The sequence below is a fragment of the Pelmatolapia mariae genome, linkage group LG18 (genome assembly GCF_036321145.2).
Source record: "Pelmatolapia mariae isolate MD_Pm_ZW linkage group LG18, Pm_UMD_F_2, whole genome shotgun sequence".
Taxonomy (NCBI): domain Eukaryota; kingdom Metazoa; phylum Chordata; class Actinopteri; order Cichliformes; family Cichlidae; genus Pelmatolapia; species Pelmatolapia mariae.
In genome coordinates this window covers 23,174,038-23,191,502 of record NC_086243.1, presented here as the reverse complement: position 1 = coordinate 23,191,502, position 17,465 = coordinate 23,174,038, and the positions used below count along the sequence as shown (strand labels likewise).

General features: G+C 41.4%; 1 protein-coding gene across 2 annotated transcripts; it reads right to left on the bottom strand.

Annotated features, from left to right (window-relative positions):
- Positions 1 to 14: 14 nt before the first annotated feature.
- Positions 15 to 8,204, bottom strand: LOC134616794 (uncharacterized). 2 transcript variants are annotated; one of them, XM_063461801.1, is made up of 3 exons: positions 6,790 to 8,204; positions 4,322 to 4,963; positions 15 to 593 (listed from the first exon to the last, which is right to left on the bottom strand). In XM_063461801.1, exons 1-2 carry the CDS (start codon positions 7,777 to 7,779, stop codon positions 4,424 to 4,426), a joined length of 1,530 nt encoding a protein of 509 aa, XP_063317871.1. In that variant the 5' UTR covers positions 7,780 to 8,204; the 3' UTR covers positions 15 to 593; positions 4,322 to 4,423. The 2 variants fall into 2 exon arrangements, with proteins under 2 accessions (XP_063317871.1, XP_063317872.1); XM_063461802.1 differs by having other exon boundaries at positions 15 to 590.
- Positions 8,205 to 17,465: the final 9,261 nt, after the last annotated feature.

Genomic DNA, 17,465 nt, shown 5'->3' with positions numbered 1-17,465 from the left:
GTGTCATTTCTTTTATTTCATATTTAATATTTAGTGGGACATTCAGCAGTCAGTGAAACTTATCAAGAATCAGATGATTAAGATGTTGGATTTATTTGCATGAGGAAAGTGCAGGAAAATCAAAAGTATTGCCATTTAATTTTAGCTTCCTCTATCCTCACTTTCTTTCCTCTTGTACTGTAAAAGCCATGTTACAGAGAGAAATAGTTGATATGGAAAATATCTTCACCATAGTTTATATGATATAAATCTTAATATAGTACAGGTAGCATCCAGACTAGTATAAGCTGCCTGAAAATAGATAATCTTTTTCAATATAAAAATAGTAGAAATAAATACTGTCATGAAAAGCTACCTTTATGTTTCAGGTTGATGGTTGTTGAGAATAAGTTTGCAGTTTATCCTTCTCATTATTTTCTCACACATTTAAATTCTCAGACGGTTCGACTGCCTCTCCTCCACACTTGTGCGCTCACGTGACGTGCAGTCACAGGTCGACTCTCGGGGGAGCTTTCCCTTCGGAAATAACCCCACCTTCAGGCCGTGCTCTGTTTCCACCAGCTGACAGCTCGTCTCAGTGGCATCAGCTCCTGCTGGAAACATCACATCAGAGAAGAGGGGAAAAAATTATTTAAATGCAGAACTCAGCACCTCAGTGAGCTCAGGCTTGGTGCCGCCTGCCCTTCCCAGTGAAACACAGTACATTCACATTAACTGTGCATCTTCTCAAGGCTTTTCCTGCCGCATCACTCATTGGTGGAGCCATGGAAACAGAGCGTTAGTCTGTGCTGTACTGACAGTGAGGCAGTGCGTGTAGTGTGTGTGTGTGTCCTTGTGAGTCATGTTGCTGACTTGTAAAGAAGCACCTCAAACCTTGCTTTTATCAAACTTGTGAGAAGAGTTTTGTGTGTTTGTCTGTTCTTCTGCGTCTGTTTCAGAGAAAGCCACGGTAGGTTTCTGGCTTTCAGAGGAACGATATTTCTGCCATGGAGTGATTTTTTGTTTTGTTTTGTTTAGTTTTTTTTAAGTGGTCACGGTCGAGTTTATAAAGGATGCTCCTGCTCTGATTCCCTTCTTTTATTTGTTACCAAGGCAGCAGCAGTGAAAGGATAAAATACAAACAGCATAAACACTAAACACACAGAACATGAGGTGCACATTTTTAAAGTTAAACTTTTAATAGAAAAAGTGTTTCAGGACTTAATCAGATCTATTACTTCGTGCACAGACTATACTCATTGTAAATTTCCATCCTTTTTTAAATGTAAACTGGAAAAGAAAATCTACAGTCCAGACTCAGTAAACTGTAACAACAAATAGCACAATCTCATCGTCAAAGAAGCCAGCCATGGATGCTTTGTTTTACTAGCTTTACCCTTATATTGCTGTTTGTTTTTTATGCCAAACTTTCCCTTTGTCTTCTTGTTGGTCTGCATGACTTTATTCCTTTCTGTTCCTCCCAGTTTTATTTTGAAAGTTACCTAATGTGGCTCTACATGTTCTTAATGGTTAAATCCTTTATTTAAACAGGAAGTCTCACTGAGATCAAGAGCTCTCTTTTACCTGTGGACAAAAAGCACAAAACTGGAGACAGACACCAAAAAACAACACATTATGCATCATTGCAAATTAAGAAAAAAAATGTGCAGTAGTTGCAAATAAATAAATATAACTTTTTAAAATGTTCCAGTGAAATCGGAGAATCTAGCTATATAATTTTTTTTAACCTTCTCCCACTTATGGGCAGCAGTTTTTAAAAATTTAGTGTGAATCAGAGGTACAGCTAATGACCAGACACTGTAAGTACTGTGTTTCAGTTCAATCAGAGAGCAGAGGGAAGCGTTCCATCTTTGCAGCAGGGCCTTGTAAATAAACATCATATTTCATGATAATGCTGCTCTCTTTGATTCTCCAGTGGGCCCACCTCACTTTTTAATACAAGCTGCAATGATGAGTAAGAAAAGAAACGCCTGTGATAAATTTGGGCCTTTGTTTTCTTCCCGCTGATTGAGTTCACCTGTGCTTTATCGCCCTTCTCCCTGGTGTGTACTTAGCCTTTGGGCTTTTCTCATTTCACTAATTTGTGCCTCCTCCTCTCCTCCATATTCCTGCCTATGACAATCAATCTCAGTGCGCCGTGCTGAAGGATGTCTCAATTCCTAAAATGCATCATAGCCAAGCTAAGCCAAGCCAACTTTATTTATATGGTGCTTTTAAAAAGAAAAAAGCATGTGCTGATCAAAGTGCTTAAAAATAAAAAAATAAAAGACAAAAATAAATAAATAGATAATTAATATTAATAATAAATAAATAAATATATTTAAAAACAGAAAAGTACCTGCAAAAGCACCTATAAACTGATGATGGGAGAGGGACTTTTTATACAACTCATCTTTCTCATTCAGTTTGTTTAAGTTATTTAAGATGATCAAACTTTCTGCCCTTCACTCTTCTCTGTGTGATTTAAAAAAAAAAAAAGGTTTAATAACTTGTCAGATTTCTCCATGTTGTGAATTTTAAAGTGTTGCTAAATATAAAACATGAGCACTCTTAAACCTGAGACCATAAAATACAGCAGTAGTTGGGCTATAACAAAAATAATTTATGATGCAATTGTGCCATTAAGTTGCTTTAAAGGCAGTGATGACTCATTTTGTTAAATGTTTGCTCCTTTAACTCCTCTTTCCTCTGGTCTCTTCCTTGCCCCCTCCACTTTTTCTTGCCGGCACTTTTACAAAAAAATCCAGTGATCAACTTTTGAGCCTTAAACATTCCTCCTGTAAATTTCTTACCTTTAATTTTTGCGCAGTAAATGAGGTATTTAGTGTTAGTCATGCACGTCATGGGAACTAATCACATTAAAGGAAGCTAATTGAAAATCTTTTAGCAACAAATAAAAGGAGTCAAGGAAAAACTTATGGAGGCACAGAATGTCTTGTGCTTGTCATTTTGACACTGAACCTGCTCTAGATGACTAATTCAGATGACTCAGACCTTTAAAATGTCAACAGCAACGATGCTTTGAAAAACTGTGAAAGGACAGTGTTGAGCGGACGAGCTATGTTACACTTACACCCTCATCTCATTCAACTGAAAGAATGTTCAAAGGCGCACGCCTTGTCGACCCTTTTCATCTGCCTGTCAGATTCGACCTGAAGCTGCAGCCTTGGAAGTGCGTCTCTTCCTGCAGCAATGGATGTGGAGCGCTTCTGTTTATATGGACATCACAAATAAACCCAAAGTTTGCCTCATTTTGTTTTGGCACATGGCCGGGGGGTGGGGTGGTGGGGGTTTATGATTAAAACCAGACTGTGCTTGCCCGACTCGAAGCCAGAAAAATAGATTGTAGTTACGCATACTCTGCACAAGAGGGAAGTACAGAAACACGCACGTGTCTTCAGCATCTGCAAAGGTGGACTCTTAAAACCAGTGCTTAACTCTATATCTGCTGTCTAATTTTCCACCTCTGCTACAGGGACTTTTTCACAGAGTCATCTTGTTATTAAGTCTGCCTCTGTGATGATACATCTGTCTGTGGCATGAGAAGAAAGGCTCAGTCCCACCTCATCAGCCCATAACAGTAAATTATGCCAGCTCTGAGGCAGAGCTATGATCTTCCTGTAAATCTAATGATGACTTTTTTTTTGTCACATGGTTGCAGTCAGGCGGCTGTGGGGTCTTCCTTTGCCAGTAACGGCTGAGCTCCTGCCAAGTTCAAGTTCCCTCGAAGTTATGACTAAGTTACACTGCAAAAAAAGTCTCAAGATTTAAGGCCTTCAGATTCAATATATTAAAGTGCTTTTTTAAGCCAAAATAACAGCAATGAGTAATAATCAGCAGCTAATTGCATTTCGCAAGATCAGAAATTTCTCAGATCTACTCATAAAAGAAGAATTTTACTTCAGCGAATGAAATTTTCTCACCCTGTTGACTAATTGCAACCACATGTGTAACCAGACTCAAGAATGAACTCTAATTTCTCATTTCACTTGCCAAGACAGACACGTTTTGCAGTGTAGTGAAGACTGGGAAATCATGTGACATCAACAAAAGCAGACGCATAACAATCCCCTCGCTGCCGCCCACACACAGACACCGCGCACACGCGCACACACACACACACAAAAACACATATATCAAACACATACATCCTTTTTTGTAAAAAGGGAGGAACGCTGCAATTCATTTACTGCCTTTAAACCCTGCGCTGCCAGTAAACAGAGCCAGCGTCATCAGCAGTGAGCTCGGACAGAAACATCAACATTGTAAAAGAAGAGCGAGAGAGAGCGACGGGGAGAAAACAAAGTTCCTCTAAACTTACCATTAATTGTTCCCCTGCCTGGTCCCTCTTTGACCTCCAGTCACTACAGCAGGGTCTCATGTTTCAGGCCCCCATGGCACTGGAGGACACCACCCCCCTCCTTCACACCATGCTGGTGCTCTGGCGACCTCTACTAGGGTAGGCAGGGGTCCTCACAGGCTTGGGAGGCGGGTATGGGCCCTTCCCGCAGCGGCCGTTTTGGGGGTAAGGCGGAGGCTTTTGAGTTCTTAGATTGGAGGTGCTGTTCCCTATGATGACCTTAGGGTCTAGGGTCTGCGGGTGGGGTTCGGGACGAGCTTGGCCTGTGTGGTTGGAGTCTTTTGAGGGGTACAGGTGAGGCGGGTGGCCGTTCAAACCTGGCTTTTCGTGGTCCTTATTTAGATTGGGCGGGGTGAAGCGGCTGGTCTTCACTACCGACGCCATGTGGACAGGAGAAGGAGAGTTAGATCTGAGGATGACGCGGTCTTCATCGATGTGCTGTGATGCCTGAACTGAAGCGGGCTTGTGATTGGGCAGCATGGCGACCCTGAGGTCGCCTGAATGCATTGAGTCGTGAAAGTTATTGGATGACCCCTGAGCGATGCAGGGTGGCTCCTCACTGAGGTCGATATTCGCTGTGAGACGATCAATCTGCTCAACCACCTGAATGAAAATAGAGAGAAATACATATGAACGAACTGCAGTGCAATTTCAGTTACAGTACTTCCATTTTTATTCAACTTTCTGCTGCAGTTTGCTGGTCTGGAGCATTCATGTGTCAACACAATGCCACAATCATCCCAGGAGTGGACATCCGAACAAGGTCAAACTGTGTAATGCTCAGAGAAATTTAAAACAACCCAAGTTCTACACCTACAGACCTCAGTTAGCATGTTGAATATAATATTAAACTTCATGAAGGTACAATTGCTATAAGACTGAACAAATATGGCTTCTGTGGAAGAGTTTAGGAGAAAGACTTCGCTTTCAGCATGATTTAAGTTCAAGACTCCACACCTCTGGGCAGATGACACCAAAGTTGAGACGTCATAATTCACAGCACCACAGTTGGAGAAAACCAAACGCAGCACATCAACACATCCTCACGTCAAGCACGATGGTGGAGAGGTGATGAGTTGGACTTGTTTTACAGCCACCTGGGCACCTTTTACCATCAAGTCGACCATGAACTCCTCTGTATCCCAAAGTACTTTAGAGTCAAATATGAGGACATCTGTCAGACAGATAAAGCTTGACCGAAACTGGGTCATACAACATGACGATGATCCCCACAGCACAGCTGCAAATCTACAGCAGGGTGGCTAAAAAAGTAAAGAATCAAGGTGTTGCAATGGCCCAGTCAGAGTCCAGACCTCAACCTACTGTGTCAAAATGCTGAAGTGGTATTTTAAGAGAGCTGTGCATAAACAAATGCCCGCAAACCTCAATGACTTGAAGCAACGTTGTAGATTTTGCCAAAATTCCTCCACAACAAGTGAGACTGAAAAGTCACACAGAACACAATCACTTCACGTTACTGCCGCTAAAAGTGCTTCTACAAGTGACTGAATAATGGTTTACACTTCATGTTTCATGTGAAAACTTTAAAAACGTAAAAAATCTCAATTTTTTTTATTTCTTCCTAACCTATTGCTCCACCTTAATACTAGTCACATGTTACATACATCAGTATTAGCACATGCTGTTGATAGCTGTAGCTCTTTAAGGCCATAACACTTTAGTTTGGAGACTTTTGTGGGCTTTTGAATGCAGGAATTTGTTTTTACATTTTGGTATTTGTACTGAAGTAATGGATCTGAAAGCTTCTTCCTCCGCTGCCAAACTCTATTTCTAACTACAACAGACTGAGGCAATTTAACCAATTAGTCAAATTAAAGCTCTTTTTTGTCTCTGGATCTCTTTTGTTTACAACTGTCTCAGTTCACTATTATGGCGGTTTTTATTTGTAACAGCAAAATGCCAGACCTTGCACCAACGCATTCAGCTGTGAATCAATGCTATTTTACAGCTGCATGCAAAATGGATACTGTAAGAGCAGGGCATAATTTAGTAACAGTCTCAAGCCAGGCTTTTTAATGTGCTGCCCGGAACGCTGCCAATTTCGGCAGCGTTTTTCAAAAGGTCAGAGCAAATCGTTCTCAATCACTGCTTCGGTAGGAGATGATGACTGAGTTGCAAACAATGCAGTCAGCATGCACACACACACACACACACGTATACACAAGGACACATATAATGACATGCTCTTAATGAACGTGCACTCAGAGATACACGACCTGTGTCAATCTGTTCTGCACAGTGGATTGTTATGTCAGCATCTGAGCTTTGTGTTAATCCTTTTAAATGTCACAGTTTCCAGGAGAGAATTGATAAAAGACTGGGTCATCTGCACCAGACGCAGGTTTTTCTATATTAGACACCTGATGTACACGTAAGGATTATACAGTTATAATAATAGACCCTCCTACCTCTTTCATCTCGACATGAACTTGCTTCAAACCCCCCAACACATCCTCCAGATCTGTCACCACTTGTCGAATTTGATCCCTCACCAAATCCTGCCGTCTCTTTTGCTTTGTCACCTCCAAACCCTGGAGCTGGTGGTTGTTTCCGGATGTTGATTTTGAGGTTTCTGGACTGGGGATGTCGGAGGGAGGGATGTAGGACCCCTTCCGTCTGCTTTGGTTCAAATTCTTTTGTGGGACCTCAGTGGGGAAAAAGCCACCACATCCATTCAAACCCTCCTCTGATCCACCCTTCAGTCTCCCTGGGTCCTGATTGCTATCTCCTTCCTCCCCTCCCTCGGTGAACACAGGCCTCGGTCTACAGTGGCCATTTGGCATGTGCAAATGGCCCAGTTGGGGATTGTATAGGTCCAAATGATAGTTCTCAAAGTTGCATCCACCGCTTTCCTCCTCATCCACAGAGACGTACCTGACAGTCCTCCTGTGTCTGTACCCCTGACCTTTGACCTGAAGATGAGGGAGAGGATGTGGTATCCCAGCGTTAAAGGCGTGTGCCCTGCTGTTGCTGCGCACCACACAGCCACACTGTTCTCTGACAGATGAATAGTGTCTCACCCCAGGCTCCAGTGGGTAGTTCCACTGGGCAGCGTTCAACTCCCAGGGGCAGACTTGGCTCAAGTCATCTGACTGGCTATAAGGGCCCTGCCCTGCAAACACAGACCTCCTCTGTGGGCTGTGATGACCACTTTTCTCAACTCTGTCCACCACGAAAGCTCTAGCTCCTACATCTTTAACCCGAGGAGCCCGGGTGTCTCTCCTGAAGTCCAGCGATGGGTGGTCTGTCTGTCTGGGTGATGCTGGTTGATATCCCAGTCCACCGTGATGGCTGTACGGCTCATAGTGGATGCAGCGCTGGCAGGGGCATGGGGCAGGATTGTTGCTGTGCTGAAGAAATCGTTGGTGTCCCGTTGCTTGTGCGCCTTCTGTGTACATGTCCGAAGAAGTCCAAAGACTTGCGTCGAAAACGACTTAGAAAACAACTGGTTTCCTCCCCTCCCAGCTCTCTCCAGCCCAGTCATTCACTCGCTCTGTTTTCCTCATCTGCGTCTGCCCACAAGAAAACTTTTCACCAGCTCTTTTTTTTTACTCTCTACCCAAGACTCCCTCCCCTTCCTTCCTGCCTGTTGTTTCCTTTCGTCTTCACTTCTGTAGTTAGTAATCTTTGCGTAGGTACTTTCCCTATACCCTCTTTCTCCTACTTCTCGTAACTTTTTCTTACTCCTTCTTCTTCCTCACCCTGTAGCCCTCTCTCCTGCACGGGGCCCCTCTCCACCTCCCTCCCTCTCTCTCTGTCTCTCGTTCTACCTCTCCCGCCTCGTTGTTCTGTCTCATTTGCTGCTGCAGGCTTTCAGTCCCCCTCTCTCTCTCTCTCTCTCTCTCTCTCTCTCTCTCTCTCTCTCTCTCTCTCTCTCTCTCTCTCACTCTGGCAGTGTATTTCCCGTTCCCTCCCCTCTCCCGCTCTCTTCTCTTTCTCCACCTCTTACTCCGTCTCTTGCCTCTGGTATATTCTCTCACTTCGTCGGCTGTACCTGAATTTGAGAATTTCTTCTTCACCCACCACCTGAAATCCTGCAGCTTTGTGAGGCTCCTCCGTTAAAGGACTCCATGGATCTCTGTCTCTGAGAGAAGCGCGTGAAAGAGTCCCAGCTCCGGTGCTGAGCTCATTAGACCAACTAAAGCCTTTGCACTCTGCAATTAAACGCTGCCTGGGATTCCTCGGCCAGAGACTGAGAGAGAAGGGGAGGGGTGGAGAGAAGCACTTGGGGGAGGTGGGGTTTCTAACATATACACACAAGGGAGTAGACAGCTCTCTGAGTCAAGGAGACAGAGCCACTGCCTTTGTACAAGGGGAGCATTTTTCACTTTTCTCTACCTCTCTCCACACCAATTTCTTTTCCTCCTCGTCCTTTGCCTCTCCTATCATCCGCACTCTGTCACTGTCTCAGTTAAAGTGACTTCACCTCAACAGTTGTGCAAAACTTCCTTCTGCTGAGGCAAGCACAGGCAGGATATCTTTGCTCCCCTCAAATCCATACATTGGGATTTGAATGCCACTTAAACAGCACACTGTTAAATGTTTGCAAGCCATGTTAATTTCATCATCTGTTTGATTGAGTTTCTTCTCTCTTCAGATAAGATAATCTCCAGATGAATGGAGAAAAAAAAAAGCAGAATTAGATAAGCATGATGAGTAATCAAGATCGCTCTCTCTCTCTCTCTTTCTCTCCCTCCAAAATAGCACAGTGCGTCAGTATTGCAGCTCTTTGTCCACAGCGGCTGAGGACGGCAAGGCGTTTATTTTCAAAGAAAATAACTGGAGCTTTGAAAACAATGGGTTGTAAAAAAGAACTACTGAGAATAACAGCAGAGGAAGATGAAGGGGATTCATCGCAGCAGGAGGATGAGCAGTGCAGCTGCAGCCGCTGGAAAAGATTGGTGAAACACAGCCGGAGGAATTTATACATCTGTGTGCAGTTTATGTATGTGGGCACAGATATGCATATTTAAATATACAAAGGTAAAGTTGTTCAGATTGAGTGTGTGGTGATTCTTAAAATCTGCAATAACTCAATTTTCATCCACTTGCATTCTGTGGGAACAAGCTGTGATCAGTCATCGGTATATAAATTAAGTAGAAACTTCCAATGCTGAACATGCACCAACATGACCTGTTGACACACCCAGATGTTACAGAGCAACATGTGTCTGGTCACTAGATGACCGTAAGTCCAATAATAATTCCTCTCCTTCTAGCCGTGTTTTAGTCTCCACCATCTCCTGGGGGAAATATCTGCCACTGTAGATGCTGAATAATTTGCTTTAGCAGCTTCACTAGTTGATAACTTTTTTATTTGGTATGCAGGTGGCTACAGTCGGCATTTAAAGCTTTTTGGAAGCAGTGAGGTTAAACTCAGACAGCAAAGCTGCAAAACAGACAGCTAAACAAAGATCTGAAGAATGCCATAAGACTCTATAGTGCTGAAGGGAACTGACGGTTAACATTTTCTGTGGGTTAATCACCATGAAACGCCATTTACACAAGCTAGGAGTCATATGACCCTGATAAAGTAAAAATATTAATTACAACTGCTTTAAATAATAATTTCTGTCAGGATATTTGTCGGCTACAGTAGCAGATAACTGTGTACATTATTTAGTATGCAAGCAGCTACAGCTGGGTTTTTTTTAAAGCAGTGAGGGTGGACCTAAAAGGTAGAGCTGCTGCACTGAAAGCTAAACAAAGATCTGAAGGAAGCCATAAGACTCTATATCCCTAAAGGGAACCAACAAGTGGTTTGAATTTTGTTTGGGTTAATCTCTATGAGCAGCCATTTTAGGCTTGCTTCTAGTCACATGACTGTTAGCAAACCTGACAGGAGATTGATTGATTGATTGATCCCCATTTCCAGCCAGAGATATTAAAGGGATAGATGCCTTATTTAAATGTTATGACAAAATGCCCCATTGTTATCTGTCTATAGAGAACAACAAACCAGACTGAGTACATTTTGACTGCTTTTATTAGCATAATCCTGCCGATACTAAAGAGTCAGTTAGCTGAGAGGGAGGGGAAAAAAGCAGTCATCAGTCACATTTGAACACTTTCTCGGTGCCATTTTAAACCCATGAATATAAGTCCTGCGCTCCAGCCCTCTCGCTCTCATACATATAAATTCATTCAATCCAGACAGACAGACGAGAAAGTCGATAAGAGAAGACAGAGCAACACCTCAGCCTGTCATCGGGTTCTCAGTGCTTCTCAGGAGGGTTTTCTCAGCCAGATCCTTGTCTGCGAGGTAAAAGGAATATCAAAGGTTGTCATTATCACACGGTCTGGGCCCATACATATAGATGGGTGCAGTATATGTGTGCATGTTGCCTCAGAAAGTTCCCAGCTTGTGCAGCTCTTACATCACACTGTTTTTTGTCAGCCGGCCCGCCTCCCGCTTCACTGCACGACTGGAGGGGAAGCACCGAGTAGAAAATAGGAGCCACACTTCACCACTCTGAACTCTTTTGTCCTCGCCATGGTCAAGATGACCTAATTAGCACATATGGATATTTCGAACTGAGCCCTTAACAAGAGCTCAATATGGTGTCTGGAATGTGCTGGATGGCATGTGGCCTATTTACCCACCTGCAGATGTACAGACATACTGTGGATAATTCAATATGTAGTGTTTGAGTATGTTTTGTCTGTATTATACTGTATATTGTCATAATATATAGGCTAGTTTTAGCCTCTCTGAACTAGCTACTAACTTGTATAAATATATAGGTTAATTTTTATTACTTCAGAATACACTGCTGAATATTTCAAGCCATGTTGTCCCTCAATAAGTCTGCAAGCATCAGAATATGATCAAATACTCCAACTTACCCAGTGACTGAACCTAAATGTGAAACAGAAAGGGCTTTTGTAATCGTGGTCCAACAAATTAGAATCAGCTTGACCCTTTTCTGTTGCTGAATTCAAATTTACAGACTCTTCTACTGCTAAAAAAATGAAAGAAGAAAGAAAGAAAAAAGAGAAGAGAGTTTAGTCCTTTTATCATGAGCCTTATAATAAAAAGAAAACAGCTTTCTGACTTGACCTCTAAATCCATTCCTGTGTTTATAGGCTGAGTTTTGCCCTTTTATTTTGAAATCTTCTGTAGAATACCTATATCCTCCTTTGTTCTTGTTACTCTATGTTTATTGATTTATCCCCTAAACACTCATCCCTTTTCATCACAATTAAATATACCACAGTTGTCTCCATTAGAAATAATCTCTTTATGGATTGAAATAGAGTAAATGTAAGTCTGCTTCACAGCATATTTCAAATGTGTGGATCTGCAGACTGGTATGCACTCCCTCCATTTCAATCTTCCACTCTTAGTGTGCAATTGTGGGCAAGCTTGGCCCCAGCTGCTCACAATTTCTCTTGCTAGGTTCCCACTTGTGCGTTTAGTTCAGCAAAAGGAGGAAAACACATTCCTTCACTGTTTCCCCCATAAAGACAACGTTTAACGGCCTTTCCTGTATCATTAATGATGAGTTTTGACACCTCAGTGTTTATCAATAGAGATGTGGTTTGATGACAATTACAATAGCTTCTGGATTTTTCCATGGGTAGCTCTAGAAAAGACAGTGATCTGGAAGCAGACCTGAAACATGACAAAACCCGCTCAGTCCAGAAAAGAGAAACAAGGGTCACCCCTAGCAGGCGTCCAAGGGGGAAAGGTCATTATTCTAGCATGTCAGGGGGGTCGGCTCAAAATATCCATTGACTGCATCAATTAAACCAAACTGTCATCAAAAATAACACATTTACCCAGATTAATGCTTGCTGGGCCTCATAAATTGAATTACAGTAACATAAATTTTTGTTAGCTAACTCAGAGACTATAAAACATGGCCGTTGCCTTCAGGTCGAACAAAATTAGCCAATGTGGAAATGCCTGAAAACAGCCATCTGAAGTCCACAAGACGGCGATAGCTGTAGTTGCTAAAAGACTTGTGGTCCTTGAAGAAACAACTTTTTTGACTTTACCTCCATTGCAGAGTTTATGGGTTCAGTCACTCGTTTAAGCCTATTTTTTTTAAATCTTGGTCATACCATGTTTAAATATTGGGGATTATCCTTGGTGTGCAAGCGGTTTCACAGTCTGTCCCAACCCTCATCAACCCTCAGATGGCGGCGGTGAAAATGCTAATGTTGAGCCTTCAGAAACAAATGGATGTCAGGGTAGCTGCGTCCTTTTATTATGCTGTCTAATTAGTGTCACAGGGCTTCTCTCATACTTTAAGTGCACTCGTTTCATTTCAGTGTAGTGTGAGTCCCGTTGTTTTTCCTGTCATTTATGTTGCTGGTAGACCTTCTGTTGTCCTCTCCTGTTTCACTGTGTGCATGTGTATCCGTTTCACTGCTCCATGCAAACACAACAAGAAACATCTGACTGATGATTATCCTTGTGATATGTTATCCAGTATATAAAAAACACATTTTTCCAAAAGTTAAAGTACTGATTTTAATCTGCAGTGGTCCTTAAGGTTTCTGTGCCTTTGCACAATCTTTGAAATGTGCCATTCATTGTAAGTATTCAGCATTTCTGCCTTAAAAATCACTTATTATTCAAAATCCACAGTTTAATTCCTTCTTCACAACTCAACCCCTGTGCTTTCTGCCCATATTTCCTGTTTATCCCTACTGTAACTGTAACATAATATAAAATCAAGTACACAGCAATAAATGTAGTATACTATTAGTCCAGACTTGGATAAAAACAAAGAAAATGTCAGACTGCATGACTGAGCGACCAACCACGAAAAAACTAAAATGCATATCCTCAATGTGTCTATTGTTTGAAATTGTTCACTGTTCATGATGACCACACAAGATCTATTTAGGAGAATTTCTGGATCACATCACATGGTCATCACGAGCAGATGTAGTTTCCCCAGTTGTTGTTATCACAAAAATTTAGATTACAGAGGGAAATGGAAATGCGAACATCCTCAATTCCACGAGAAGTGGGCAAAATCCATCTGCTCAAGCTTCAGAACAGCAAGTCGATGGGCCATGTGGTGATATTGTCTTCTCGACTCCAGGTTCCACAGTCACGAATGAACTCTTCTTTCCACTTCATACTCCGATAAAACAAATATTTTTCTACTATGCAGCAAAGAAAAGCCATAGTTCTCAACTGTTTTCAAAACACATGCTGTCAGGCAAGCGTTATAGTAAACAAAACACTATAAGATGGGCAAACTATGTCTTCAAGCAGAAATGTGATCAAACTACATGTAAGAAAAAGCTTCAGTTAAAGCTTCTGATGTTCAGCAGTTGTCATAATTCAAGAAAAATAAAGTAATAGTAAAACTCTTCAAAAAAGAAGAGAGTTGTGAGACTTTGACAACAAAATGTAAAAACATGACTCCCACATCGTACTGTACTGGTATCTTGACGGCACACAGATCAGAGCACATGATCTCCGAACAGTATGGATGTTTCAGGGTGTGAAAAGTGGCTACAGCAACAGCTGACTAGTATTTTAATTAGTTATTCGCAAGAATTTGTCTTCTATAATATAACCTTATTAGGTACACCTGTTCAACAGGTTATTAGCACTAATATTGAAACAGCCATTCATGTGGCAGTAACTCAGTGCATTTAGGCATGTAGACATGCTGAAGATGGCCTCCTAAAAATCAAACAGACTATCAAAACAGAAATGAGGAGGAAAAAAGGTGATTTAAGTGACTTTAAAGTCAATTAAATTCAATTTTATTTACATTGTGCCAAATCACAACAACACTTGCCTCAAGGCGCTTTGTATTGTAAAGTAAGGACCCTACAATAATACAATAATATGAATGTGGCATGATTGTTGGAGCTAGACAGGCTGATCTGGGTATTTGCAAAACTACTTAACTAGTGGGATTTTCCCACACAGTCATCTCTGGGCTTTGCAGAAAATGCTCTGACAAAGAGAAAATATCCAGTGAGTTCTCTGGATGAAAAAGTCTTATCAATTCAAAGGTCAAATGAGAATGGCCACACTGCTTCAAGCTGGTAGGATGGCAACAGTAACTCAAATAACCAGCATTACAACAAACGTATTCAGGAGAGCAACTCTGAACTTACAACATGTCAAACCTTGAAGAAGATGGGCTCCACAAATCCACACCTGTTGCCACTCTTGTCCCAAAGCGTAATATTTTACGCTAGGTGACAAATCGTCAACATATTACGCTTCCGGGCACCCAACACATGCCTTAAATGAAGAGATCGGAAAAATGGAGAAACATGAGAACTGTGTGGAATCAATCTACACATGTTCGTTCATTTGACTTAAATCGCTTTGGAAAACACTATTTAACGTCATTAAGGTGCTGGTTAAGGTTAGGGGTAAGGTTATGGTTATGGCACCTTTCGCGTCCCTCAGGAACGCCGCGGGACGTGACAAATCGTCAGGATGTTACGCCTCGGGAGTGAGAATGGGCTGTTGTTGCTGACTATGTCCAACACTACTGGCTAATGGCTGCTTCCAGTAGAAGAAGGGACCATGTTATAAAGTTCACATCATTGCAAACTGCTTTCTCAAACTCACGACACTGAGTTCTCTTTACTCAAATGGCCTCTACAGTCACAGGGGCTCAATCCAGGTGAGCACTTTTGGGATGTGGCGTAACAGGAGGATTGGCTTTGTGATGTTATGTGGATATAGATCTCTCTGGGGAATTTTCACAGTTTGTAGCCCTAATAGCCCTAAACCTATGTAAAGCAAAAATAATTTTTATTTTATTATATTTCCTATGATTATATTGACATGGGAGAACAATTTTTCAAAACCTAAATATCACATATTCTGATACAATAGGGCTTAAAGGTATTCAGACATCACAGTGTTAATAAATCTGGGACAAAAAAAAAGGACTTTACCTGTTTTCATGTTATTTGTCGAGTACACAACAGGGTGAGCCCTCTGAGTGTTTTAATGAGGATGAAGAGCTCCTGCATCTGTAGATGAGGTCAATGTAATTTCACTCCAAACTGATCTCCCATTGAGAGGAGATTATTGGATTTCATGAGAAGCCCCCATCACCGTAAAAAAGCAAGCAAAAAAATTTCATCTAGTCTTGAAATGAGATTACATTTCTTTAATAATACATGAACAACTCTGTGTGTGAAACATCAAAAACTGACAAGATTCATACTTAATCATGCAGATTTCCCCCCCAGAAGCTTAATAAAGGTGTTTGAAAGGCTTAGAAGCAGGATTTAACTTACTCCGACAAGAGAGATGGGCTAAAAAAAAAGAAAAAACTGCAGACAGAAGCAATATCTCCAGTGTGGGATAGTGACTTGTGTCAAGCCTCACTGATAAAGGACCGCGTTAGATCAAACGCACAGGGAGGTCTTATCTTCTATCAGGGTTCAATGTGCTTGTGCATGTCCTGCTTTAAGGGAGCACAATGGTTAGGTTGTTCCAAAGAGGATTTACAAAACAATTCCCATTTCCAAGCCAGGAAACTCAATTGCATCATAGTGCAACAGAAAATGCTGCGTCATGCATTTCATTCACAAGTTATTCTTGGTTGGGAGCTCAGAGACGCTGTGCTGTTGTTTTAAAGGTCCCAAAAGCACATTTAAAAAAAAAAGGTTTATTTTATAACTCTTTGTGCAAGGCTTTTAAAAACCATTCTTCAGAAGACAGAAAATATTCATGCATTTAAATGTACTTTACATGAATTCAAATCAAATTTAATGCATTAAGTCCTTGAGATGAGTTAACGTGGTGAATCATCACATGCGACTCCTTTCACAATACATGCAGAGAGTGAATCTGCAAAGACCTCCAATGACCTCAGGGCGCTGTTGTTAATTCGTCTTTATATGACCAGCACCAAGGACACCACGTGGCAGCCAGCTGTTAAGAAAAGGCCTGAAATCCAAATGACAATGGCAAAAAGCACTAATGGACAGCATAATGACAGGAGAGAGAGTGTTGCCTTGAGAAGCACAGCTGAGATGGCTCACAGAAAGCTGTTGCCATGGCTAACAGTAAGAAAATGGGAATGAAATGATTCATTTTGCTCTGTTAGCATGGGATTGCACTTGCCATGAGGACAAAGTGCAGAGAAGTGAAAAAAAAACAGCTTGTGTTTACGCGGCTCCTGAATGATGACAAGAGGGAAGGAGAAGAAATAGATGGTGGGCACAGGAAGCGAGTTTTATCAGCTCTGCACTGACAGCACAAAAGGACACATTACAGCAAATGCAGGTGCAGAGCTGTAGTTAAGACCTCCTCAGATCAGTGGAAGGCAATTCTAAGACCACATCTATGTGTAAAATATTGAAGAGAACTTTTTTTCCCCAAGCTCATGCCAAGACAGAAAGGAGTGCAATTTTTGCCTTCTTCTTCAAGATTAAACCCTCTATTTGTATTGTTTCTGATGTGAAATTGTTTAGGGTGGGATAGAGATCAGTCATTAGTGTTTAAAGCTTTGTTAAAGCAATGTTAGGATATTGTCGAAGTTGCATTTTAGTGTAGTGAGTGTTTATGTTTGCCATGTTTACCTGCTCAGTTTAATGTGTCAGCGTTAGTATTAGCCAATCAGCATTAAATATGTTATCTGAAGATTTTTTACAATTTAAAATGCTGATCTTATTGTGAGGCTCAGGGAAAAGAAACATGGGCACAGAACTGAACAAATTTATCTTGAGAGGGACATGAATTTTTCTCCCAACTCCAAAATTGATTTAGACTTGCATTCTTTCAAACTGTCAGCAGGGGGCCGAACCCCCAGGTTGCAACAAGAAAATGTGTGGAAAAAACTCTGGAAGTTTGTTTCCATCACTCCAAACAAAACTTTTTGCCAAATCAAAACATTTGGATTACGATTCTCCAAATTTCAACCTACCAGCTCAAACTTCTGAGAAAATAACTTGAAATTATAAGTTATTAAATCATAATTTTGACCTGTAAATTTGACTAGGTTGAAAATTTTGTATAACAACCCAAGGTTTTACCAGATGGCAAAAATATTCTAATTTTTTTTTTTTTTTTTTTTTTTTTTCAGTCATGAAAACAAACTTCCCAAGAACACAGTCTCTCATGGCTAAGCTCATA